Source organism: Haliotis asinina, unplaced genomic scaffold (genome assembly GCF_037392515.1).
Source record: "Haliotis asinina isolate JCU_RB_2024 unplaced genomic scaffold, JCU_Hal_asi_v2 scaffold_17, whole genome shotgun sequence".
NCBI lineage: Eukaryota > Metazoa > Mollusca > Gastropoda > Lepetellida > Haliotidae > Haliotis > Haliotis asinina.
In genome coordinates, this window is record NW_027133889.1 from 3,550,692 (window position 1) to 3,577,854 (window position 27,163).

Genomic DNA, 27,163 nt, shown 5'->3' on the forward strand with positions numbered 1-27,163 from the left:
GTGAAATATCGACATTGTGAGGGACGGTCAGGTATAACTGGACATTAACATTAGAGTGACAGTTTGACACAGACGGTTCCGACAACATGTTTTTTATAGATAATGCAACACACTACACACATGATGCAGACAGTGAAGATTCGGGTTAGAACTGATCTTCAGTAACCACTGTTTGTTGTAACAGGCGACTAAAGGGATCAGGTGGTCAGACTCGCTGACTTGTTTGACACAAGTCATCGGATCCCAATACGTAGATCACTGCTCATGCTGTTGATCACTGGATTGATCACTGGTCTAGTCGAGTATTTACAGGTCGCAAATATATGCCTGGTATGTTGCTGAGTGCGGCATTAAACAACAAACAAAACAACTAACACATGATGCATGCAATGTGACCAAGACTCTGATACTGGTGAAAATGGAAAGTGAATTATATCTAGATCTATCTTCTTTTGTCATCTCAAGCGAAAATCTATTCACAGCGCACGGACGCGAATCAGATAGAGGAATAATGTATTCTTTGTGTTCATATTCATTTAGAAAGTTCAAATTAAGCTATTATATTTAGCTAAGAGACATTTGTAATTCTAGCGTAAGCTCTTCTCAGTAAGTAATTTGCAGTCGGACATCTGGTAAAGCGTTTGGACCAAATATACAACTCAGCTATTTACAGATATAACTGAGAAGATGTAAGATAAAATTTGTGATTACTTCGAAGCCATTTCATACCTCGGAATATCCTGTCAGTTTAGCTTGTCAGTCCAATTACCCTTTCTATGAATCCATCGCAATTTGTAAATATGAAGTCTATCATCAATATTTACGTTTAAATGTCTGGGACCAACTGCATAAGTTTTACATCGGAGAGGCTAGTCCTCTTAGGTCCATTGAGCATCACCCTATCAACAACACTGGAATATGATATCGATCTGTGAGGCCAGACAAATCAGTGGTCAGAACCTGTAAACAACAGTCTAGACCATCGATGAATTAATGGCAAAATTTAACTAGGCCACATATGAATGATGGTCTTCCGTCCCAGCAGATGATGTTCATCCATAACAGTCAGCACTCCCATCTGATCCTCATTAAACGGCTTCATTCTAAAGCCAGGACTCAGATTTTCGCCGGGCCTGTTGACTTGGCAGATGTTAATAAATCTGTTTATTGCCACCAACGAGCTATATTTTGATTAAAGTAATTTCTTTGCGTAACTGCTAAAGATAAAGAAAGTGCATGATACCATTATGTAGAAGCATGATTGAGCCTGATCCATTTGTGAAATAAGGCTTGGTTTGAAAATGTCTGGCCGGGCTAAATGTCAAAATGACCACTGGGAAAACCTTCCGTTGCACATTGACCAATTCACTGTCCAGATGAATTCTGTACGGAATAATATAATAACCGAGGGTCAAGTCTTGTTGTTGTGGGTGTTGTTGGTGGCGGTGGTGTTCTCGTATAGAAACATAAATGACATAGAATGTTTTCATCCTTACGAAAGATGAGATCCACAAATCTTTACTCACTCAGCGTACGTATAGCTGTTCTCTCCTAAATCGGATACAGTGCTGAAGAAAGCTGTTTTCGTGTTAAAACAGATGTTCAATAAAGAGCAGGTGCTAACACTCATTTTGGCTCTAAATGTAAATGCCATCTGAAATTAGATTGGTTGCACAAAGAGATTATTGCGGCGGTCGGTACATGCTTTTTGTTACAAGTGTTGGGAATGTTGTCTCAGGATAGTCCCTCAGTACTTAATTCTTGATGTAAACGTCGACTCAAAGGTGATGTTTAGAATAGTTCAGTGGCTTGGCTGATTGCCGGCGTGATCCTCGATGGCGGCAGTTGGTTTTCATTTTTTCGGCCACCGGTTGCCGTCTCATTTTCAGGACAGCATGTCCGTTAGCGTTGCGCGGAGAAAATCCACTGAAACACCGAATCCATGCGTATTTAGAGATGCCCAGAGTTCGGAATACTTGTCTTCAGAGGAATATGAAATGATTGGTTTTGCTCAGATCTCTGGTCATAGCTCATAGGCTTATGACAGCTTAAGGAAATTCCGTGGCATTAGATATGCCTAATTGGAACATTGCATAGCTGTCAATCATGATGTGTCTTAGCAAGTAAGCTTGCGATCTTTTATTCCATGTAAATTCTTCATTGGCTGAAGAATGGTAACTGTTACCCAGATGCTTTAATTCTGAATCGAATAAAACTGTCAACTTAATGTCCTGAATGAATATCGTATTTTCAATAATTGACTCGAAACTGATGTTTAACAACACATGAACTCTATGCAGCATTCCGTTGTCATGGAAACTGATGCCCGGTTGGCGTCATGGGCTTCTTTTCAAACATACGAGATAATTTGATTGTGACGAAAAAACTGATTAGTGCCCCAATCATGGGCCTTTTAGAAAAAGTATTTTCGCAAAGAGTCTAAAGAGGATTATTACTTTAGGAAAATTAGCAATCGCATTGGGAACAATTGTAATAGCTTCAGAATTGAAGTAATAGACGCAAATGTTGAAGGATTTGTAAAAATGTTGTCATCAATAAAAATGATGTGGAACCGCTACTAGTTTAAGTAATAACATCTCGATTCCCGTCAGTATGCAAAATGACACATGAGAGAGAGAGAGAGAGAGAGAGAGAGAGAGAGAGAGAGAGAGAGAGTTAGTTTTGATGTGGCCGTTCTGATAAACCTGTTTCTCTATTTACTGCAATTTCTCAGACGAGAAATGGGTCCATTAAATTCTGCTTAACATTGATTCTACTATAATTGAATTTCGCCCAGATTCACCCTTCCGGACTGCGCATGTTTCATAAACTTTACTTTAATCTTTAGGCATGACCATGCATGTCATTCCGACAAGCCTCAATTCGATACAACGTTTAATGCAGTTGTCCAACCGGCAACACTGTGAAAGCTATTTGCTTCATGCCATTTGGGTACATGTTATACATACTTCATTCATTTAAAACCTTGCACTCTTAGACTGAAATACAGAGACCCAGGCAGTTCCGATTAACAACCAAACTGCGCTTCCCCTTTTCAACGAATATTGAGATGAGGAAACCCATTTAGAACCCCGTTGGAAAAAGCAGACGCCCGGAAAGCAGTTGCTGACTTAAAAGGTTCCCAGGGTTGCCCAGTACCGTCGGTCTGTGATGCCCGATCCGACTTTGAATTCCTTCCACTGTGTGTATGGTCTTCACCTCATGCATGCTCCGGTCACCGAGTCCACAAGGCATTGAGGAGTTGAGCCATTTGAGTCAGGCTTTTGTTTGCCGAAAGTCTTTATGAAGTCAATCATCGAAGAATAATCCGCAAATGACCGGTGTCACGAAAGCTGAAAGTTCCTCCTAATGTGAGCAACTTGAGACGGTGCTTGTCGCTTATTAGTTCTCATTGACAAAAAGGGAAAAAAAACAATAGCTCACATCAGTTTCAATTTGATTTTATCCAGTGATTTAGAAAGCCACTTAACGATTCAATTACCATTATTAGGATCTTAATTTATGGCACACTTGGAGGCGGTCCTGTCTGTGCCAAGGCGCGAGAACATTAGGCAATGTCGTAAATCATTACGTCTACTTAGATGCGACCTGTTTCCCAACAGTATAGCGTACGGCGCAGGCCAATTTAATCTCAGCCTGACGAGGTGGCACTCAAGAAATGATTGCAGTTTGTTGAAACGTTTGACCATCTCGGAACTAGGCGCCTCAACAACGCTGTTCCCATGCATTGATTGTAAGCAGTTACTCTAATCTTCTGAAGGATCTTTGTCGAAGACATGGTCAATTATTGGCTACCTATAAAGCTATGCTCAGTCAATGAGATGTTGGCTGTGTTTAGAAAGAGACATTTATTAGGGCTTGTTCTAACAGATTTAATACTCTCTTCACGGCAATGCTAATATTATTTTGGTAATCAAACTAGTTTTCCGAGCGGGGTATTGCTATCAGACTTAAAATAACATGAGATCGATATTTTCCCTTATTTGAGGACTACAGTGAGGGGTGGTATGCGGCGCCAATAACGCTAACTCGGTTAGAGAGAGTATGGCGGCATGGAGCCATCGGGAGTCTGTTACGGTCGTTATCTTCTGTAGACGGGGCAGGGCGACTAGCACCACCTTCTTGTTGAAGCCGTTCAGATATATCGCCATGAATTACATTATATGATGCACCTGTTATGACCCTCTGTTTTTATGTTCTGTGCGTCAGTCTAATTAACCATAAGATTCCCGAAACGTTGGTTCTGAGTGCTGAGCAAACACATACATTTTGACACTACCTTCCTAAAATCGGGCATCATTCAAACCCGAGTGTCACACATCCTTCAGTATGGATATCTTATAATTGGTCTGCAGAACTGTCACAACAATTTGCAGTAAATTTGAAGACAAACATTCATTACACATGGAAAGTGTTTAGACAATATTGAGACACGTATGTCAGTGATATCGTTGCCGTTTTATCCGATGCTGTCTTTGTTGCAAAATATGGTCCCATTATTCTGCTTTAAGTTTTCACCTTTGTTTCATCAAATATGTCTAATACCTCAACAGATCTATGATGACCCTGTGATCATTATCATAATGGTATGCTCTATTCTTCTTTGAGGTACTCACGGTTGGTTTCTTCGTTTTACTTTAGGGTTTTTGTCTCATTTTTAAAAAAAACACAGAGTGAGTGAGTAAATATTAAGCATCACATCGGAAATATTTCAGCCATATTATGACGAGAAGAAGTCTATTGTATTGATATCAATATGAATATGACAGCATTTACAACGTAAAAACCTGTATCGAAGGACAGTAAATATACGAGAGTATCACGTATATGACTTTTAAACTAGTACGGCATCATGAAATAAAATGACAAATATCACGAAAGTCACTACAAAATAAAAACGGGTTAAAGATCACCACCATATTGGGTCCAGGGGAATTACAGTACCTTTGCTAGCTGCATGGACCCCAGTTATCAATACAGAAATCAGCTGAGATTATTGTATGTCTTAATTTTCTACTGCAGTTTCATACGTCCCCTGCACAGGAACCCATGCTCGAGTTTCCCAGTTCTGAATCTCCTTGACTTTTAATATATTTTTGTTTGTCAGCACTACACCTGTGTCCTATCACTTTAAAAACACGCCGGCATATAACTTTAGCCCTGACTAAGGCAGCGGAGACATTCATTTATTTAACAGAGATGCATATTAAAATCGGCGTGAGTTCGGGATGAACGTCACATGGTACAGTATTACAATTTTAGAAGATGGCATGCTGGCTAACTATTCCCGAAACTTTTGTAGCCCTGCGAAATGCTTAAGCCCGTTCTTAAGACGTTATCTACGATCAAAGTTACAAATTCTTAGGGCTACGAACGTATCGAGAATAAGGGGCCTTGTGTGTAGTAAGTGAGTTTAATTTTACGCTGCACTCGGCAGTATTCCAGCTGCATGGCGACGGTCTGTAAATAATTGAGTCTGGAATAGACACTCCAATTACCAACAGCATGAGGATCCTTCTACTCAATTGGGATACGATGACATGCGTAAAGCAAGCCAGTGAGTCTGACCACCGATCCCATTAGTCGCCTCTTTCGACAAGCATAGGTCACTGAAGAGCAACTCTAACCCAAATCGTCACGGGTCTGCGTGTTTCTAACTGTTCTCAGCCACGTTGTACAGGTGAGTTATTTAGAAGCCTGTCCAATCAAAATTGGCACACCTGCAGAATTAATTACCTCGTTTAAAAAAACCTGAGTATGCCTTCCCAGTGAACCCGCGCATAACGCTGAAATAAAAGAGTTAACTTTGATTTGGGTCTACATAGGTCTGATGTAACGAAAAAAATTTACGTCTCCTTAGATATCAAATTCTCTGTAGGTTTCTGCATCTAATGGAAACGTGAAAGAAAATTTGTCAGACTCCACTCGAAAACACCCATTAACCTCGAGAAGGTTAAGGACTGTTTTATCCTCAAAGCGTCTGACCCTGGGGGTCGTTAGCTTGATGTTCTTTAAGAATTAAACCTTTCTAAATAATTCTTTGTAGGAGACAGGCATGGGGTAAAAAGTGACTTATTACCAAAAAACACCCGAAAGTCTCTTATTGACCACGATAAGTGCATTAAACCAGCCTGTTACCGACTTTCTCTGGACTTTAGATGATTATAGACAAAGAAATACAAAATGGATGACTTGCCCAACGTGTAACTCCAAGTTTCAGACACTGTCTGCGCATGCTGGGTCCTCTACACATTTCAACAGTGCTTGTGAAAACTCATCTCCAACACAAAACCAAGAAATATGGGATCACATTCAAAGTTCATGTTACAGTGTTTGATGGTTCTGTCTGGAAATCGATGAAATAAAGTTGATGGTACAGGAATAAGTTGCCCTTTCGTCAAGGTGTTTGAGTTGCTTGCCATTTCTTAGCTCACCTTACATTACGCGTGAATGAAAGATGAATCGTGTCGATTGTAAATCAGCACAGATATTTTCTATAGCTGCGGAGGGTGTCTGTTGAGTATAATTGAACGCTTAGTATCTAATAGTGTATGGTAGTTCCCATGGTGGGGGACCTGGTTAAGGCGCCGGGCTAGGTGATCCAGCGAGCTTCAGGTGTCGGGATCGAGCCCACCAGTGACCGGGTGTTTAAAAAACCCTTTGTGTGCACACTCTTTCAGTGTTGTCACACCCCATTGTGTACAGTACGCTATCCTATGCATGTATAAGGGCCCACGAATCCGTTGTTATATGACCAGATGGTAGCGACTTGAGTACTTACAAACACCTAGTTGATGGTACAACAACGTGCCGTAAACTTGGCCAAACTGTGAGTATGTTTCCCAGTCCACTCAGCTGTGAATGGATTCCTCCTGAAGATCAAAATGCCGTAAGAACTCGGTGCGTTTAGTGGCTCGAAATGTTGTATCATCCCCGGGGAGTTGCGATTGATAATACGATGTGCCGCTGACATTGACATCCAATGAAAACATATACCAGCGTTTTGAGCATATCCTAGAGGCGTGTGTACTGTGAGGATATCCTACAATAATGAAGTTAAATTATAAAAACTGTGTTTCAGATAAAGACATACGTGTGGGCCTGATAAAAACGCATTTATGTACGTCTTTTTACCGCGTTAATGACACCAGTGAACACCGACCGTGCTGATAAACGGAGAAACAGTCAAGAAGAATCATCATGGAACCAACGGTCATATCGCTTTCACGAATCCTTACAAATGGGAAATTAACACCGTATATGCAATGCCATCAACTCGCATATCTATATTAATTGCAGGAGACGCCATCCATTTATATGTGACTATACACCATAATGCCACTGCAAGTTGCTCTTTCCACATCACAACCCGTGTAATATTAGCTGCCACTTCCCTTTAGAGTCTTATTAGCTAGGAACCCCATGGTCAACATGTCGCAGTGACCATTGACTCTGGCCGCACCAAAGTCAATTGTCTTTCAAGTCTTGGTCAGTTTGATGTATGTGTCTGTCTGTAGAAGCTATGGGTCATTTGTTCATGAAGTGATTTCATTGAACTGACACTACTAAAATTAACTCCAACAACGTTCAGGACGCCTTTGGTCTAATGATCTGTCTTTCCACAATCATCCACTTGTGTTGTCAAGCTCCGTAAAAGCCATATGTGGATGTGCTTTTGAAGTAAAGGAACAAATGTTTCTACAGTAAGTGCTGAGTTTATGTGAACTAGGCGTTCTTTAGTTTTAATCGCTTATAAATATGGTTTTACGCCGCTGTTAGCAATAGTCCAGTAATATGTGGGGGACACCAGAAATGGGCTTCACACTTTGAAAGCATAAGAGGGATTGAACCCGGTGACAAGCGGACGCTTGTACCATTAAGCTAACCCACCATCCCATTTAATCGCTTCCTATATTTGCCATTGAACAAAGTTCATTTAGCACAGTGTTACGAAATCAGCTCAACCCATTTGTATGTAAAAAAGCAACGCTTGCAAAGGATGACTTAATGGCTGTTGTTTGTTTAAAAACGAATATTTCATGTTAAAATGTTTAGAAATATACACGTAGGTTTTGTTCTGCACAGTCATTTGCACCGCAAACACCCGTCGTAATAGTAACCGAATTATTGACCACATAGAGAGTAGTGACGTCATGCACAAGCATGTATACAAGGGGGCGTCTAGAGCCCCTACTGTCTATGTAGTATTGCAATTAAAGTTACGAATAGGTACCCGTCATGTGTGGAACTCATACTATGCTCACACTTTCATGGGCGTATATGCATATTCATATCTCAGTCAGGAATAAACCCGTGATACTGGTCGTATATTTGCAGCCTGGTGAAGACATCACCTAACGGGTTTAACACATTCTTAGTTATTCTTATTTGATATTCGTCTCTATGTAGACGCTCTGTTTATTGACTCGCGTGAAGTCTTCCATCATGATGTAGTTATTAGACGATGGAGAATACAAGGAGGCTATAAGTATTCATACGCTTCTGATCCACTGTTCATCCTGTCTTTATGTAAGAGATAGGTAATTCCATTGACTTTTCTACATACTTTCACTTATGGAGATTGCCTTTACGAGACTCCTGTCTACACTGTGTTGCTAAATTGACCTTATTGATTTACTAGTGTGTCGTGCGAGTCCTGTTATTGACTGCGTTATTTCAAACCGTTTCCAGGATCAAATGTTTATGGATTATGGGTAACGATGCCCGTCCTCAGTCATTAGATCATCCAACACCCGAGCACAGAGCTGTACCTTCAGTGTCATGATGTGTTTGTTTAATGTTTGACGGTATTGTTTTGTTTGTGTGTAGTCTATGCATTCATGGGCGATTGTGTAGCGTAGTGGTTAAGGTGTTCGCTCATCATGCCGAGGACTCCGTTGATCCCTCACATGGGTACTGTGTGAGAAACCCATTTCCAGTGTCCCCCACCCCTACACACAGTGATATTGCTGGAATTTTGCTAAAAGCGACGTAAAACTACATTCGGTCACTCTATGGATTATGCGTGATACTGAAGCTGAAAGAAACACGGCCATTGTCCACGTAAATGAACATAATCCATTCAACACTGGTCTATTGAAATCTCAATAGATTTAAGGACAGTCTAACAGCTGGGATATGTACAGTCCCAACGTGGTTTGTATTTCCACTATGAAAAAATGAAGATAATAAATACAGGATTAATAGATGGTTTCAGTGAATAGAAACATGATGTAGTTGATAAAGACGTACACGAGCATATATAGCGTCGGTGTGGCAACCCATCATTCAGTGTTCTTTGTCTATTTGGGCAGCGGTATAGCCTAGTGGTTAAACCATTCCCTCGTCACGACGAACGCCCAGGTTCGATTCCTCAATCACACAATGTGTGAAGCCTGTTTCTGGTGTCCCTCATCTTAATGTTGCAGCAATATGGCACTAAACGGCGTAAACTATACTCATTTACTCTTTGTTTATTTATTTAAAATCATCTAGCTCAAACGGCGTAAAACTACACTCACTCTTTGTTCATTTATTTAAAGTCATCTACCTCGAAACGGAGCAAAACTATACTCAACTACTCTTTGTTCATTTATTTAAAGTCATCTAGCTCGAAACGGAGCAAAACTATACTCAACTACTCTTTGTTCATTTATTTAAAGTCATCTAGCTCGAAACGGCGTAAAACCACACTCATTCACTCCTGTTCATTTATTTAGAATCATCTAGGAACGAATTGATGTTCTTTCTATTGTTAATCGAGAGAGATAATGTGATGGTATAATGTCAACTTGACTCTTGCGTACAGTGCAGTTTTACTTAGTCTTATGAAAGGAAACACCTGTAGATGGTTCGAAAAAAAAACGGTATGGGTGAGTGATTTTACTGTATATACCTAACCCTATTGCCTTTGTTTCCTTTTCGTCGATATAAGTGTTAAGTCTAAATAGGTATTCATAAATCTAAAGGGGAAGACGTTTGCGCCTGGTGAGAAAAAGGATAAGATATATTTTATCTAAATAAATTACCACTGAGCACAACAAAATCATACCAACTGACGTCAAGACTTGAGAGCATACGCTAGTCTTGGTTTATATGTGGAAAGAATTTCTAAACTGTTTGAGTGGAAGAGTGAGGTGAACAGTATTTCAAACACATCCCAGTGTATCAGTCAGGTTTGGGTAGAAACCCGAAATGACGCCGGTCTCAGTGGGGGAAACCTGGTGTAACCATCGTGGCCGGCTATAAAGCTTATAAAAAGCTATGCGAATATGGCTAACCCTAGTCTGGTGACATTTAAAGTATATCTTCAGGAGTTAGAGTTACCTCCAGAAAAAAACAACATTCCAATAAATAAGCAATGTTCGAACGAGGTATTACTGAGTGACGTGATATATTTTATCAACTCAATTTAGAAAATCCCATCATGAAAAATTAAACATGCAGATTGAAGATACTGAAATAATGAACAGAGATTCAGATCTGAAACAGGCACGTCGGGCGTATTTGAGAACCATAAAGTTATCCTCTGATAACGGCGCTTCGCTGCAACCCGTTGAAACTCATTACTTCTCTAACATACAGATCCTATAGAAGGGACATTTCCACTTCCTCAATTTTGACATTGTGTAAACCATAACTTTGTAATACATCACAAATGACGCTTGAATTTACTTACTATAGTACCAATTGTGCTGGGCATTGAGTACTAACAGACCATATTTGACATTTCCCTTATCGGAGCACAGCAATAACTCAACTCCTTATCAGCTGTTCGCTGAGAATATAATGCTAGCTTCACCATGCTGAACCGAGTACTGCAATCGTATTTACGGTGATTTTTTTCTGATTCAAAAAAGGCCCAAACTTGGCGCCAGCATGGATCGATATTCATTCGCGTTGGTAAAAGAGCGTCTTTCTTATGGAAGTAAGTTATTATTTGTATTAGATTACACACGGAAAACCTTCGATAAAAAACGCATTCATGGTTATTCTAGCCTTCCCTTCCCAGGACCTTTTGGTTTTTGATAAAAGAGAATGTACACATGAAAAGACAAGTATTGCAACGGTAGATTAATGTTTTCATCTGTTTCGCGATGCTAAAGATTACCACAGTCCCGGTTACAGCATGTCCACATCATAAAAAGATTTAAAGGCCTTTGAAACCGACAATATATTAATATATGTGCCATGATTATAGTATTGTGTTCAGCGGCAAAGTGGGTCTAATCGACCTTTTCGGATTTCTTTGCGAACAGAAAGGACAAAAACGTTTGTCAATAATATATAAGACTATACTAGACTAAGTACATTTACATTTTTGAGGATATTGTAATATGCTAACTTGACAAACTACTTACAAGTTCAAAGCTGAAATCACTGGTGTTTTGTCATTACACTGTTATTGATTTTATCGTGCGATATGTCCAAAAAGAGGAGCCAAGCATTAATTTTTTTCTCATGTGTAAACAGAAGAAGCGATTGTAATGGCATTGAAGGCGACAAGTTGGATGTACAGACATATGATTAATAGCTTGTGATGACTTTGAGCCTGTTCTGAACATTGATCGAACGGAACGATCTGACATTTATAAACACATCTTTGCTTCAAAGAAACTCATGCATAAGAAAAGTGGCAAGTTAAGTGGAAGAAGGCGTGTCACAGAAAAGCATGGTAGATGTATATATATAATAATGTACATCTTATTGCGACTGGTTAGTGTTCGTTTTGTTTTCTTTCTTGGTTTTATTTTATCTGTTGTAATCATTTCTTTGTTATTTATGAAATTAGACAATACGCAGCTGTATATACATATACAAGTAAGTGAGTGAGTGAGTGACTTTAGTTTTACGCCACACTCAGCAATATTCCAGCTATATGGCGGCGGTCTGTAAATAATCGAGTCTGGACCAGACAATCCAGTGATCAACAACATGAGCATCGATCTGCACAATTGGGAACCGATGACATGTGTCAACCAAGTCAGCTAGCCTGACCACCCGATCCCGTTAGTCGCCTCATACGTCAAGCATGGGTTTCTGTTTTATACGTGTTGACAATAGCAGAGTACAAAGGCCCAGAAGGAGTTGCTGCAGTTTTGTTTGTATGTTCTTATTTATTTATGTTTTTCATTTTGAATACCGCACTCAGTAATGTCCTAGTTATATGACGACAATTGTAAGCTATAGGTTCTGTAACAGACAATCCTGCGACTGACATAATGAACACTTATGCAGTTTGAAACGCAGTGGCAGGCATCGACTACGTCAAATGCAATTGCAGGCGTAAGCGAGTTTGGCTGTCCGATCTCTTCAGTCGCATGCATGTCCTCACAAGCAGAGGACGCTGAAGACAAATTCCAACCTTCATCGTCAAGGTCCCGTAGAACATGACGGGCGTACAGTTCTGTTACATGTCATTCCAAATGCGGATGAACAGGATAATGCAAATAACATATATGTAAAACGTACCTCACTGAACTTCGCTTTATTATCCCAATTCAGATTTAGACAAAGTGAACATAATATCCTTTCATAATCAGAACAATAAAATAGTATGTGTAGTACAGTCAACATTTGCTTTTGATGAAACCATTTCTTGTATGATTTTATCACTGTGTGAAGTATTTGAAACACGGGTCGGGTGACATGATACCGGCCTCACTCAATGCTCATGTGTCTATTAGCAGAGGGCATCATGCTATTTTCTATAAATGTCCCTACATGGCGACAATCGATAGATTTTCATTCCCAGCGTTCAACAGAGGCCACAGTGGAAATGGTTATTGAAAACTTTGCCTCCTCTCCTTCACCAACCTTTCCGACTATAAACATTCAATAGCAACCATTCTGAAAGCGTGTCCAACACAATTACAAACCTGAAGAGAATGCGAAAAAAGCTTTAGAATTAATGTTATTAGAATGTTACCAGAATTTGGATGTAGCATGTAAATCGTGCACCTTGTTTACATTCATCGCGATTGGAAAAGATCAAACCGGTTGAAACCAATGCAAAAAGTACAACATCCTTGTTATCAATTTCTTCACGATCGCTTCCCTGCTACCAAAACATCACATTGAATAATAATTTCAAAATATTGTGAAAAGAGCAGAATTTGAAGCCGACTTCTGGAAAGAATTGATCTTCGTTCCGCTGTCCATGTTAATTTCAGTTCAATTTCAGTTCATAGATTTCGGCGCTGGAGATTACTGTTCCTAAATATCCATCGGATAGAAATGGAAAAGAATTAAAAGGAAATTGTTGTTTTTGTTGGCCCACTTCAAATGCCTTCAAAGAAAGAGCTCGAAAAACGTGATCAATTTTAATAGCTCCGCTATTCCACACTTTCTCAAAAGAGTCTTAAATGCCATCTTCTGAGTGTTTTTATTTCTTCTTCTCTCCCATGCGCATTTCTTCATTCCCAGTTAATGGTCTTTGTCCCAGCGTGATAATCGCTTTGATTGGGCTTGGATGTAAAAATGTTACCATAGACGTGAGATGCGTTGAAACATACTTGGCACCATCGGTATGATTCTTTCTCCATTGTGTATCATAATCCATAAAAGATGTTTACGAGGCGCACTCTATGTTCTTTTCTCGCATTTTCCGGTTTTCTCTGAACAGGATAGCGATAAAATGAGGACGGCGTGGATGAATAATAATTAAAGACTTGAAAAGAGAGGCTTTATATGATAAACGTCTTCAGTAATGTTTCTGATCAGCATTTTGCAAGTTTAATATCCACTAGGGGTTTCGTCTGCACTATTGTATACAGTTTTAGATACCAGATATAAAATGTAAAGGGTTAGACGATTTTAGAGTGATACGTTACATTGATTTTTGCTGCAAGGAACCTGCATTTTTCTTAAATTATTTTTCCCTGAAGGTTGGATATGATATACTTATAACACCCTTGTGAGAAGTCAGTATTTTTAGCAATATCATAGATGGAAATATATATGCAATTACTTGAGAAACCTGAAAGGGCATGCTTTGTGCAAAACAGATAGGTGTATACGAATGAATGCCTGACAGAATGGGAAAATGTATGCACTTACTACCAACATTTACTGCTGTGAAACGAACCACAAAGCAACGCGAAAGTTAAAGAAATAAACTGCTTATTGGAGAAGAAGCCAAATAGAAGACCGTGTAGAGGTTTAATGTTAATCAGTCCACATTGTGACTCGAGTTCGATGGCACCACAAATTTCATCAGTATTCTACAGCGGGCATCGACCAAACGACCTCTACCGGTGACCCCGCAATTAATTTCCTTCCGGGTCAACACCTTCTGCCCGAGGACATGGCGAATTGCCACGCGTAAAAAGAAATACCAGCCACCATCACGATGTAATAAAATAGTGTCTTGCTGATGGCACTTTTGATCGGTTTTTGTTCTTCCGCTATCTACGTATTGATACAACGTTGTCATGGAAACAGACAGGAACATTGTTTATCTTGTTTACGGAATCATACTTTTTACCCCTCTGTTGCCACCTTAGCAAGACTGACATGTTTATTTGCATTTTTGCAACAACAGCAAATAACATCCAATGACGCCTAATGTTTTGGATGTCTGTAAGTGACGTGGAAAAAACGAATAACGCGTTCTAGTTGATACAGCAGGGCAATAAATTTAGACACTTTGGAGGATTGTACACGAAATACACCTTCACTGTATTAGAATATATCGTAAGATTTCCTTTTCTCATGAGCTACATGCACTTCTAGATTTTATCACATCTTTCGTGTATTTAACAGTGGCATTGTATGTTTTACAATTGTGAATGAATAGTTTCAACGCTTGACTACGTTTTAACGTCGCTTCTTTCACCCGGTAGGTACCCAATGATGACAATATTTGTAATTGTAATTGTAAATATTTTGTAATTGTGGTATATGCCGATTAATACTGTGTAACAGAAATAGGGAAGGCGATTGTGTGACGCCAATAGTATACACTGCTACTAGCCTCAAGTTGGCTGCGACGATCGAGGCCGTATCATTCAAATTCCAGGCCTATTGATGACAGTTAGTGGAAGAACACTCCATTCCCGTACATCAGGTAGAGAATGTGTATTCTTTGTGTTAATGTCCATTCCGGAACCGAACCAGGATGTTTGGCGTAACCGTGTTTTATTTCACTCGGATCGATTGCATTGTTTGCTTAGTCGACTGGTGTAATGGACGCGTGTAGTGAGAGATCAAATGTTACAGCACATATTGCTAGGAACTCAGACATCCGAGAGATGACGTATGAAGCACATTCTAGGCTCCGTTCAGTCTCGTAGATGACTAGCTTCTTGTCTCAAAAATGAACATATCCATATGATCCTGGTTATACCTGGACTTCAGCAGTCCATCGAGTTGTAGGGTTTGTCGGGTTCTCCGACCTAGTCGATGAGGGAGTCTAGGCTTACGCCACGCTCAGCAATAGTCCAACTATATGGCGGCGTTCTGTAAACAATCTAGTCTAAAGCAGACAGTCCAATGATCGACAACATGAACATCGACCTGGGCAATTGGAAACCGATGACATGTGTCAACCAAGTCAGTCAATCGGACCACCCTATCCCATCGATCGCCTCTTACGACAACCATAGTCGCCTTCTGTGGCAAGCATGGATTGCAGAGGACATATTCTGAACTTATTCTAACCCGGTTTCGCTGTCTTAGTGGATGCATGTCACTGTGTCTAAATTTCTCATGATGTAAATCACTGGTTTGTGTGGTGCAGACTCGATTATTCAAGTCAGCGTTACGCAACAAACACATTAAACACAAGTATTGAAAATCTGACAAACATCAACTTGTATTAGATTATTGTTTTCGAGTTCTGTATGGCAGACCAGTTGTGTGGCAATTTAAGGAGCTTTAAGAGTTTGACATATTCAAAGCCTCTCACGCGTTCGGAGATTATGGACAGGTGATGAGATGACAACTTCTTGGTGTACGGAATATTGGCATTTCATGAAGGGCAACTGCCTTGTATTTTGGTTGTCATCCATCGACTGTCAGCCGATTGGACAGAATGAAGTTAAAAACCTTCAATGTTCAATCGGACCATGCACGGCAACTACTAGGGAGAAAATGACACGTCTTACAATCCCAAAATTCGGTCATGGCAATGTGGTGTCTTAAAACAGAACGTTTTCCACATCTTCGTTTGCCCAACATAACGGTCCTTAATTGCGGATGTGTCCTACCGGACACGGTAGGTGAAGTTATCTCAGCTAATGACATATTGGTAATGAGTATTCCTGTCATCTCTGGGGGACTGTATGCCAGAATCTGAAAAAAATGAAGTCGTATAATCACATTTATCAACATAACAGGATACGTCAGTTCTTTCATGCCATGTTTGCGTAAATGAAAAAGGTCTTATCTTCCTTGTTTACATGGAAAAGTGTAAGTGAAAGTGAATTCATCCTGCAATGCCAATAATGTCCATTTGCCTCTAACAAGGATATAATTGGTAACATGTATTTGTAAAAATGCAAACTTCCTAAATAGATCATATTTATTACAGTAAACATTCATCTGTTGATCATCTATTTACAATTATGTTTAATAGAATGTATGTGGGACGTCAGATAAAAGCACCCTTTAGTATCCCATTTCTAAAGACTCATTCCTTGCCATCATCAGCAACAATCAATATACATTAGAATGGCATCTAACTGTAGACTACGGGGATCGATTACAGAAGGGACTTTGTGATGTAAGTTAACTGGCCCAGTTCTGATTTATCCTAATAGATACATAGCTGCAGCGTTAAGTGACTACAAACTGCCCAGACTATAATCGTCCTTTTCTTGTAGAAGGTAGTTATCCGACGATTTCACTCCCGAATGGAACTAGGTTAGCTGTCTTTCAGGATTTAAGAGATCTATTTTATCTCCCAGTCCGTGATTGTGGTGAGCTGCATCTACTGGAATGGATGACTCTCTATACATACGCCGCCACCTTTAGCTTCTGACGTAAAGGTACTTTGACCTGAATTCATGTTAGGTGAACATTTAGTTTGAGAGACTGAGTGAGTGAGTGAGTTAATACTTATCGTCACACTAGTAATATTCCAACCATATCGTGACAACAATTAATAATTACATTATGGATCAATATATTGTAAATAAAAACGCCCGTTGATGAAGAACAGTGAAACTACTAGCATACCACAGGTATCCATTTAAAAGTAGCAATTAAATCTGACACATTTTAACTAGAAAAAAACAAGACAGTGTATAAATCCCAACTAATGTCCAGTTTGTAACATGCTAGACTTTATTTGTTCACAAGCCAATATGTCATATACCTGGGTTTTTTTTATCTCCGACCCGCCTCTTGACAAGACGGGTAGATATAGCAATCACCTTGTCCATTCCTCTGTAATAATTTCCTGTCCGGCACATTTCTCTGAAACATACATGAACACATCCTCGAAAATTGCACACAGAGGGCACAGGCTGTTAGCATGGTGCTGTTTAGGGATTTCTAGATTTACCCCATGTTTGACGTCGACTCTTCTAATAGTAGTTTTCTCGATCAGATCACATAAAACCGCTAAGCACATAATCACATACTTTGCACACAGATTGATCATGTTAGTGTGATTTCTTTTCGGGGATGTTTTTAGAAAAAGAAATTTCCTCTTGCCATTGACTCAGAGATGTGTTGTCTTAATATCCAAAACTGCAATGAATTCTTCAAATTATCACTGCCATTGTCTCACAGAACTACCTGTGAATCTACACACTCCGAACTGTCATCCTAGAGTCTTGTATGTCTGGATGGTTAGTCACCAGTAAAGGTATCCCAAGGAACAGAAAGGAAATACTTTATGTCAGTATTTATTTTCATACCACCGGCATATATAAGTTTCAATGTTTCAGGTGAAGAGAAGATACTATGTGATGGGTCATTAAACAATTGTCATATATGCGTGAACACAAACATTTGTGAACATTTGTGATCTCTTGAGGACTCTTTTCAGCCCAGTTTTCTGATGGAGGATGCGCAGTTGACATATGTGTCCAGATTATTTGGCCTTATAAAGTGTAGTGCTCGAAACCAGTTCACGACCACGCACAATTGAAATGTCTTGTGTCGTAAAGGTCACAGACTGTAAAAGAATGAGCAACAGCCATAATAAACCGCGGCTATTCATTGGTTGCTACTGGATAGTACATGTGCATGCAAGGTTGTTAGAAACAGACTAATTTGGATAGTCTCATCGATGTATTATCGACCATGTTTTGTCCTTGAACACTTGTAACCACACACGCATTATGGTAACCCTCTTTGCACCTGACTGATTGCTTGCCGTAAATCTTGCGCCGATATGATTAATCTAGTCATGCCAAAGATTCCTGAAGCTGCTTGTGTGTCTTGATAATGCCGCAAACATAATGTCATTGACAAATGCGCTACCTCCTGGCTTGACATGACAGTGTCTGTATCGTGTCCTTCAGTCTGACATTTAGGATGGGGATAACGGCTAATGCACACAAACAGTTTGATTTATATCATTTTCCCCTTTATTGAGAATCATTATTATGTGTTCGATGTTCCTCTCTGATCAGGAAACGAGACTGCGTAATTATCGCTCGCCGGTTCTCAGAGTAGATTTGTGTTTTGGATATGGTCTGTGGGGATTGAAACCTTTCAAGAGTTCTTCCTTTTATGGCCCAGTTGTGTAATTGTTGTTGAAGACTTTCCCTCGGACAGGCGGGGATACAACAAATAATTCTCTGAGTCCGAAGTAAATTGATGAATCCCTTGAAATACTTCAGATTACAAGTTTTTTTTACAAAAGAGTGACATATGGGATAGGATGACACATGATCTTTAAATTTCAGTTTGAACTGTGGAAAACATTGCTCGCATATTTTTGTAAGCTTGAATATGCAAGTGAGTTGTTTTTCCTTCTTGTTCCCTTGTATTCCAGTGTCATTTCCTTTTCATTGATAATGTCCAGGGACTTCACTTTCGTCTTTGGTTTTCTAGTCCATGGTAGGTATCCTTTAAAGTTAATTATGTATGATTTACATCATACATAGAAATGTATCGCATGCTTGACAACAGAATCGCATCACATGCTTGACAAAAACAGACTCCCATCACATGCTTGACAACAGACTCGCATCACATGCTTGACAACAGACTCACATCAGATGCTTGACAAAAACAGACTCGCATCACATGCTTGACAATAACAGACTTGCATCACATGCTTGACAACAACATTTGAATCTATGTCGAAATTCAGTTCAGTAATGTATGAATAATTTGCCAGTGTCTTTTCTTTATTTTTCATTTTTTCTATTCAATTCATTTATAAATTTCTTCATCAGGGTGGGGTACACGTTATCTTGTCATGTAATGAAATAAATCAATCAACGACTCGTGCAGCATACAATGTAACCCAGGATTGCCACTTCTTGTAAATTGCCAAACACCTGAAATACATATCTCCAGCACTGTACATGTATCCATGTGACAGACATCTCACCAGATACTGGGTACTTTTCGCAGTAATGTAGACATATCTCTGTGCAAATATAGCATTGTGTTCCTTCACGACTGCCAAGAAGATGGCAAATATCATGGAGATGTGCTTGAGTCACCGTACATTTGCCATTATGACTTCTCTCGATTTTGAAATAAGTGTTTCACCGTCTTGTGCAGTACATGCATGTGTCACGGAGAATGTGTAAAACCATTCATATTTCATATTTCCCAAAACGTTCAAGGGATTTCATGAAATTACTGATTTTCATAGTGTTCCATCACATCCTTCCCTGTTAGGATATCAGTGAATGTCTGCAATTAATCTGTTTAGCTTAAAACTTTAATTTACTGTTGAGTCTGATTTCTTTTTCCGACTATACTCTGTACTCGTATTATATGTTTGCTTTTCTGTTGTTCGATAAAGGGCTTACAGGGATTTCGTGAAATCCCCGAGTTAATACTTCAGTAATTTCATGACATACCTTGACATTTTAGTTAATACATGAAATCCACAATGATTTATTCATGGACTCTTGTATGGCATACATGAAATCATTGGTTTCACACATTTTGTGTAACGTATATATTTCTAGTCATGGTGTGTAACTCATTTGTAATTCTATTTATTGTATGTTTCAGCAACCCGAATGAACCTCGCAACCAGACATCCGTTCACGGCGGTCGTGTACGTAACCGCTTCGTAAACATCGATTGGCCAAAATTTGAGCTTGGCGATCAAAATTACCTCCAAATAGGTGGGTTCGACATTAACGAAGGAAGCGACCAGGGTTAGCATAATTAAAGTCTATTTTGATTGATCTTAACATAGTATTGGACCCAGTTGTACTAATCGATTACGCATGGGTTTCACATAGGCCCTTGTTTGCATGGGGAGCATTTGAATTGTTTGCACAGTTCTTTAAGATCAATGTATCTGTCATTAAGGTATTTCCATCTTCCTTTGGGTGAAATGATTCTATGACTGTAGCACCTTCACAAGCAAGAGGGTGTCCCTCTTAAAAAGGTGTCATGAAATTGTAAGTATTTTTAAAGCTCTTGAACTTAAACTTGTGATTATTTAAGGATTTTACTTTTGTGAACATAAGATGAAATCGCTGCAGGTTTATGTCATGTATATATAAGGATAAAGCTCCTGCACCGAAACTAAACAAGTTTATTATGAAAACACCGTCACATTGACTGATTTGCAATGCTAATATTTTGTACGTTTCCTCAGGAAACACATTCGTCTACATTTCATTAGAAATGTAAAATCTGCACACGCATAAGGTCGTACTCCTGTGTGCTAACAACCCATTTCTGCTTTAGTTTTCTCAAAGGACAAAGAAAATGTGTTATCTCTGTATAATAATGAAAACGTCATCCAAATGGATAACTAACTGAACGTGAGGTAATGTAACAGAACGTAAATATCAGGTCTTAGTATCACCTATCATGTCAATTAAATGTTCCTTACATATTTATCTAGTTCAGCTGACAGACAGACTGATTAATTATTTCCTTGTCTCTAATTAAATCTATTTTTGATATGTAGTATGAAATTATTGTACCAGACGTGTATATATATATATATATATATATATATATATATATATATATATATATATATATATATATATATATATATATATATATATATATATATATATTCGTGTTGAAGTATGGCAGTGAACGTTTGGAAGTTTATCTCTACTACCATCCTGGTAATGTTGGTAACAACGTTTTACATTCACGTCAGTTATTGCCATCACTGCCATAACAACTGTTATTAAACCCATTAATAACTGTGATGAGAAGATGTTAACAAACAATCGATCCGCCCTGTAACTATAACTCTTGAGAAATGTTTCTCGGGTAAATATTGTGATCGTTTTGTTCAGAATTATGAACGTAATGTTGATAATTATTCCGATTTTCCCGAGGTACATTTTCATCCATTGATTGTTTCGACCTTGTTTGGCACCTCTGAGTTTGAGAATGTTGCAGTAACAACAATAACATTAATCTCTTACCATTTGTCAGCCTAATGTTGGTGAAGGTAAATACGAAATCAGTTTCCTTGAAGTCAAATGATGTATAAGGTCAATACAAATCATTCACATTGAACCATTTGGCTACAAACATACTCGTTCCCAAAGTTAAAAGCGTGAAAGGAGCTGTGACGGGAGTTGACTGGGGTTGAATGTTTCAAACATATATGCCCTGGGGCCTGCTAAAGAGATTCATGTGATACAGGAGGGTTTGGTGCCGCGACAATTCGTTTTGAAGGTTGCGTTTCTTTGGCACGACTCTAGACTATGATCGTTGGATCGAAAAAAGTTCGAGTCAGTTATATGTCCAGATCTTTCAACACATGTCAGTGTTCATGAGCTTCACCAAACGGTAAACGTGGAATAGAACTATATTTTTTAAGATAACGGCATGTGGAGATTACGATGATTATATAAACGTTTCCGTAAACAGCGATGATAAATCACATTCCTTGTAACCTGTGCATGACACATGACAGTGTTATGAAAATATAGTTTTTTGTAGTTAACCAAGTTTTTCATTTTTGAAACAACTGACAAAAAATAACAGAATTTGGCCATTTGTGAAAGTGAGTGAGTGAGTTTAGTTTTACGTCACACTCAGCAATATTCCAGCTATATGGCGGCTGTCTGTAAATAATTGAGTCTGGACCAGACAATCCAGTGAACAGTCAACAGCATGAGCATCGATCTGCACAATCGGGAACCGATGACAATTGTCAACCAAGTCAGCAAGCCTGACCACCCGATCCCGTTAGTCGCCTCTTACGACAAGCATTGTCGCCTTTTATGGCAAGTATGGGTTGCTGAAGACCTACTCTACCCCCGAGACCTTAACGGGTTTTGTGAAAGTGAGGTGTGATGTTAATCCAACTCGACATACAACATATAAATAGTATATTTTCTTAGTTCAAACTTGTCGAAATAAGGTCAAAATGCTTTCAGTCATTATCACCGATTATTATACACGTTGTGCTCTCTTTGTACATGCAGGTTAAATAATCAGTTCAGAAATCTCAAGATGAGTGACACATATTCTGGCGATACTATTATTTCAATGATTGTGGTCAGTATATACGTATACCTTCTGCTAGTTGGGTTGAGAATGAAGACTTACCGCTTTCAGTACTTCAAGGACCAGTCAGAGTAGCATCTCATTAGACATATTTGATTCGTAATTGATTCCTGCATCTCTCTGATATGTTTATGTCATTGACAGATTGTCAAATCGGTGTCAAGCCGTTCTGTCGCAAAATGTTAAGTAGAAACCTTTTTAATATGCAAGTTATATTTCAGGATATGGAATTTACACCCACAAAAACTACCGTCGAGTGATCAGCTTGACCTACAGATGTTCCGATATTTTTTTAAAAGGATATCCCATGGTAGAATAGGTCTTTAGTAACCCATGCTTGCCACAAAGGGTGACTGTGCTTGTCGTAATCGGGATCGGGATCGGGATCGGGTGGTTAGGCTCGCTGACGTGGTCTTCCCTTCCCAATAATGCAGATCGATGCTCATGATGTTGATCACTGGATTGTCTGGTCCACACTCGATTATTTACAGGACGCCGCCAGTTAGCTGAAATATTGCTGAATGCAGCGTAAAACTAAACTCACTCCCTCACCTACTCGGTTTATTGCTAAGTTTGACAGGGATAACTAGTGTACTGGATAGAACCGAAATGTACTGAATACGTGAATCTGCTTTAGCAACATTTTCATACCTGAACATTACCACCCATTACGAACATTAACATCCTAACAGGGATAGATATAACCAGCAAAAGAACGGCGCGCATCAACGTACTGTCAACCAGCGTTTTACTGGACAAAATGTTGAAGTAATAAAACAAAACAGCAAAGGAAATCTCTAAGCATACCTTCCCGTATCCGTTTTCTAAGATGGTATTTTCCATTAATTAAAAAGTAAGTTTTTCCTGGTATTCCTGCCTGGCTAACTTAGAAATTTGTTTTAGGGTTGGTCTGTTTGCCGTGTTTCTCTTCCTAGTTGTCCTTGAGGATAGTGTTCCCAAATTGACTCTTCCCCACTTCCGAAAGGTGTTGAGTGAAAAGCGTTGGTTTGCACCATCTGGCGTGATGTAGAAATTAGTCCACTAGTTCCCTAACATGCATAATACTAGAACCATGCTTGTATTGTATCCCCCTTGACTGTATGGCATTTGTTCCAGCGCGTCGCCCAACAGTTCGGCATCACTATCGAGCTCAGAAGTTGGCCCTTTGGCTTGATCTCATACCAAAGATCAACAAACCAACAAAAAGCGGCACAGATCCAACTCAACACCTTCTGAAGGATTCCAACAACATGTCTACTTTTGACGAATTCCCACGGCTGGTCCCACCATTCAATAAGGTTTTCCCATCTCCTCCACCGATGCCACCAATCTCGCCAACCTGGGGACCTCACAATGATGGCACCTGGTCAACTACAAGTTACTACAACAGTTATACAGATGAGGATCCAGATAACCTTCACACAAGAGTGCGTCATGGTTCCACTGAATCCGCCACAGTGCTCCACAGCACTCCAGATGGTGTTACTGCTGTTCCTGCTACAGCTGGACAGCCAGATCCTTCTCACAGCTCCGTCCCTTTAAGCATTACCGTTGCGGTTGGATGCTCACTTTTGTTTCTTAACATTCTAATATTCGCTGGAGTGTTTTATCAGAGGGAACGAATAAAAAAGTTAAAAAGGAGGCAAGAGGAGGAAGAGGAAGAACAGGAGGAAGTTAAACTGGCCCGGAAATTAGAAAAGACTGTGCGAAATGCCACGGGTCCTGAGACTGTAAGTCTCATGTCAAATCCTTCTAATCATCAATCTCCTGCCAAGAATGCTCATCCTCCACCAAGCCCACAGAATAACCAGAAAACAGCAATAGCATCCAAACCACCACCGCCCCCAGGGTCGGGCTACACGTACACAGCCATCCCCACTCAGTCGACATCACCTATGCACCGCAATGCCATGCCTCATGGCCACCCAATACCGATGAACACGTTCGGCAAAGGAAAGACTCCAGACCACCTGCAAAGGTCTGAAAATGATGGTCACATTTATAAAAAGATAAATAAACCAAATTCGAGGGATATGAATGATTCGAACAATGCCATTACTATAGTTTAGTGATCGTGTAGATATAAGAACGTAAAGCAATTGATTGGACACGTGTCAAAAGACACAGGCCAGTGGCTGGCCTCAAGTGTGATTGACAAGGATGAATGGGCGTCGTATGTGTCAGCCAGCGGAATTGTTTTGAGATTATCTGTTGGGGACAATGCCAGGGAAGGGTGTGGCTGGTCCGATGGTTTGTTGGAACAGGTGCTAATTTCTACAATGAGGCGAGAGCATGCAAATTCGTGTGACAATCACAAACAAAGGACAGGACATCATTAATTCCATTTACACCCGAAAATGCCCAAACCATTTCCTTTCCAAGACTCAGAGGTATTTATGTGGAACGTCACAAATGCAAACATGTGCCATGCACCCAAATAGATATGTTCCCTACCACAACATTACCAACTCCACACTGTTACCTACAAACCAAACCATCAAAAATATCAGTGGAAAAGCTATCTCATTCTGTTCAGATACGTCTGACTCTGCATTCCCAAAGGAACAAAAGATATCATCATATATAGTATGTGCACACTAAAATATCAGAAGAAGGTGGCAATAATTGCACCAACCCCATCACGTAACATGGTTTAATGGTTTCGCTGTTTTAGTCACTTGTATTTTTTGTTCCTATTTCTATAAGAACAGGAAACGTCATTGCCCCAGGATAAAGTAGCACGAGTTTTTAAAAACGTTAGTTCCTCCAACGCCGAGATAGGAAACAAGCAGGTGCAACTATGTTCTGTTGCAATTGTACAGCTTTCAATGTTTCAAGACACGTACATAATGCTTAGATTACATTTGGAATGTAAAAGAATACACTTCAGATGAGCCTGGTCTTGTTCAGTCGAGATACTTGGTTGCGCCTCCACACTGCTTACAAAGATCAGATGATGCTATTGTGATATTTGATGTCTTATGGAATTTGTACCGTCACCCAACAATGGAAAGCAATATTAAAGTTGATGTTTCCTTCATTTTTACTTTCACAGAGACCTTACGTTGTGTTTGAAAAGTGCCATTGTGCATTTCTCTGTCATATTATGTTTTAGCCATTCATACAGGTTCATTTGCCAAGGCACAAATTAGTAAATGCACACTACTAATGTATCATCTTTAATACTAAGGAAAGCCCGGTATATTTGAAGTTATTTATTTTTGCAGGGACCTTAGCTTGTCTGCGGAATTGATAATGCATATAGAAGCCATACAAATGGATCTTTACTGGTTTTCAGAAATATTCATCATCATTAACGTTCAGTAGCTATGATTAATGTCTTCCCATTTCTGTGGATTTTTTTTAATGTTAATCGAATAAGTGTGGTAAATTTGTAATGGACACGAGCATTTGATCAGTGTGAATGTATTTGCAGTGCTCAGTTTATGCGCAATGTGCAGAGACATGTTTATAATGTTTATATACCCTTTAAGCTTTGAAGGCGAATGAACCAGTCCCCAGACATTTGAATATGACAAGATTTCTTACATATCGTTTAATGATGTCGGAATGCTGAGACTGTTATATATTAGCAAAGAAGAGAAGAACATAACCTGACAAGATGTCAACTTGTGATACTGACAGCTGCTTAAGTGTGCATTGCTCAGGATGAGTGTTATCAAAAGGGTTGATACTGACAATGAATGAGACCAGAGGATGATCCAAACTTGTGCCTTCATGTACAAAATACATTGAGAAATTTCATCGTTACTCTTTTAAGAACTTATATAGTGTGAGATGACAAACTTCTCTTGCCACAGCACGACCTCGCATATTTCGGATATGTTCCGGATGAAATTGAAAAGGGATGAATTTGTCACATCCTAATTCACGTGTAAAATAGCATCAAGTGTTTGATACCACACCTATTTAAAATGAAATCAAGAATTTATTTCGACTAACATCGAACATGTCGAAAAAGTGTTTTATATTGAGCGAGATGCACTGAATACCTACCATTCATGTATAGTATTCCGAATGTTTATGAAATGTGGATCTCGTACGGGCGTAATGAAACATTCTTTTGCACATGTCACACATGTTCTATTCAACATTAACATACCACAGCATAGGTGAGAACTCCCTTTCCAGTTTTGTTAGGCATTTCTACATACTACTCCGCCATAGCTGTCCAGTTAACGTACGCCATCATAGTCAGTAATGTTTCCCAATGTATTCATTCATTTTATGTCCGACCTCTTTATTAAGCACTTCTTTGATGACCTCGAATTCATGTTCACGTTGTCATAAACTTTCATTACAAACTGTTCAAAATGGATGGCAACTGTGTTGTGTTTGATATTGATCACACTGAAATGAAATGTACAAAATCAGGGAGGTTGTTGCATGTGTTGTTAAGCGTGTTGTTACTGTTTACATGTACATAGCCTGTGGTGTTAGAATTCACGTTTCTCCCTTGTTTACCTGCTCAAATGTTTATCAA

The 27,163-nt window shown here is 39.3% G+C and overlaps 1 protein-coding gene across 1 annotated transcript in view; it reads left to right on the top strand.

Moving 5' to 3' along the window:
- LOC137269856 (neuroligin-4, X-linked-like) overlaps positions 1 to 26,256 on the top strand; it is a 133,442-nt gene extending 107,186 nt beyond the window's left edge. Inside the window, exons 5-6 of the mRNA XM_067803697.1 lie at positions 20,173 to 20,321; positions 23,776 to 26,256. Coding sequence (XP_067659798.1) covers positions 20,173 to 20,321; positions 23,776 to 24,728 — 1,102 coding nt within the window. The 3' untranslated portion in view covers positions 24,729 to 26,256. The remainder of the gene's footprint in view (positions 1 to 20,172; positions 20,322 to 23,775) is intronic.
- Positions 26,257 to 27,163: the final 907 nt, after the last annotated feature.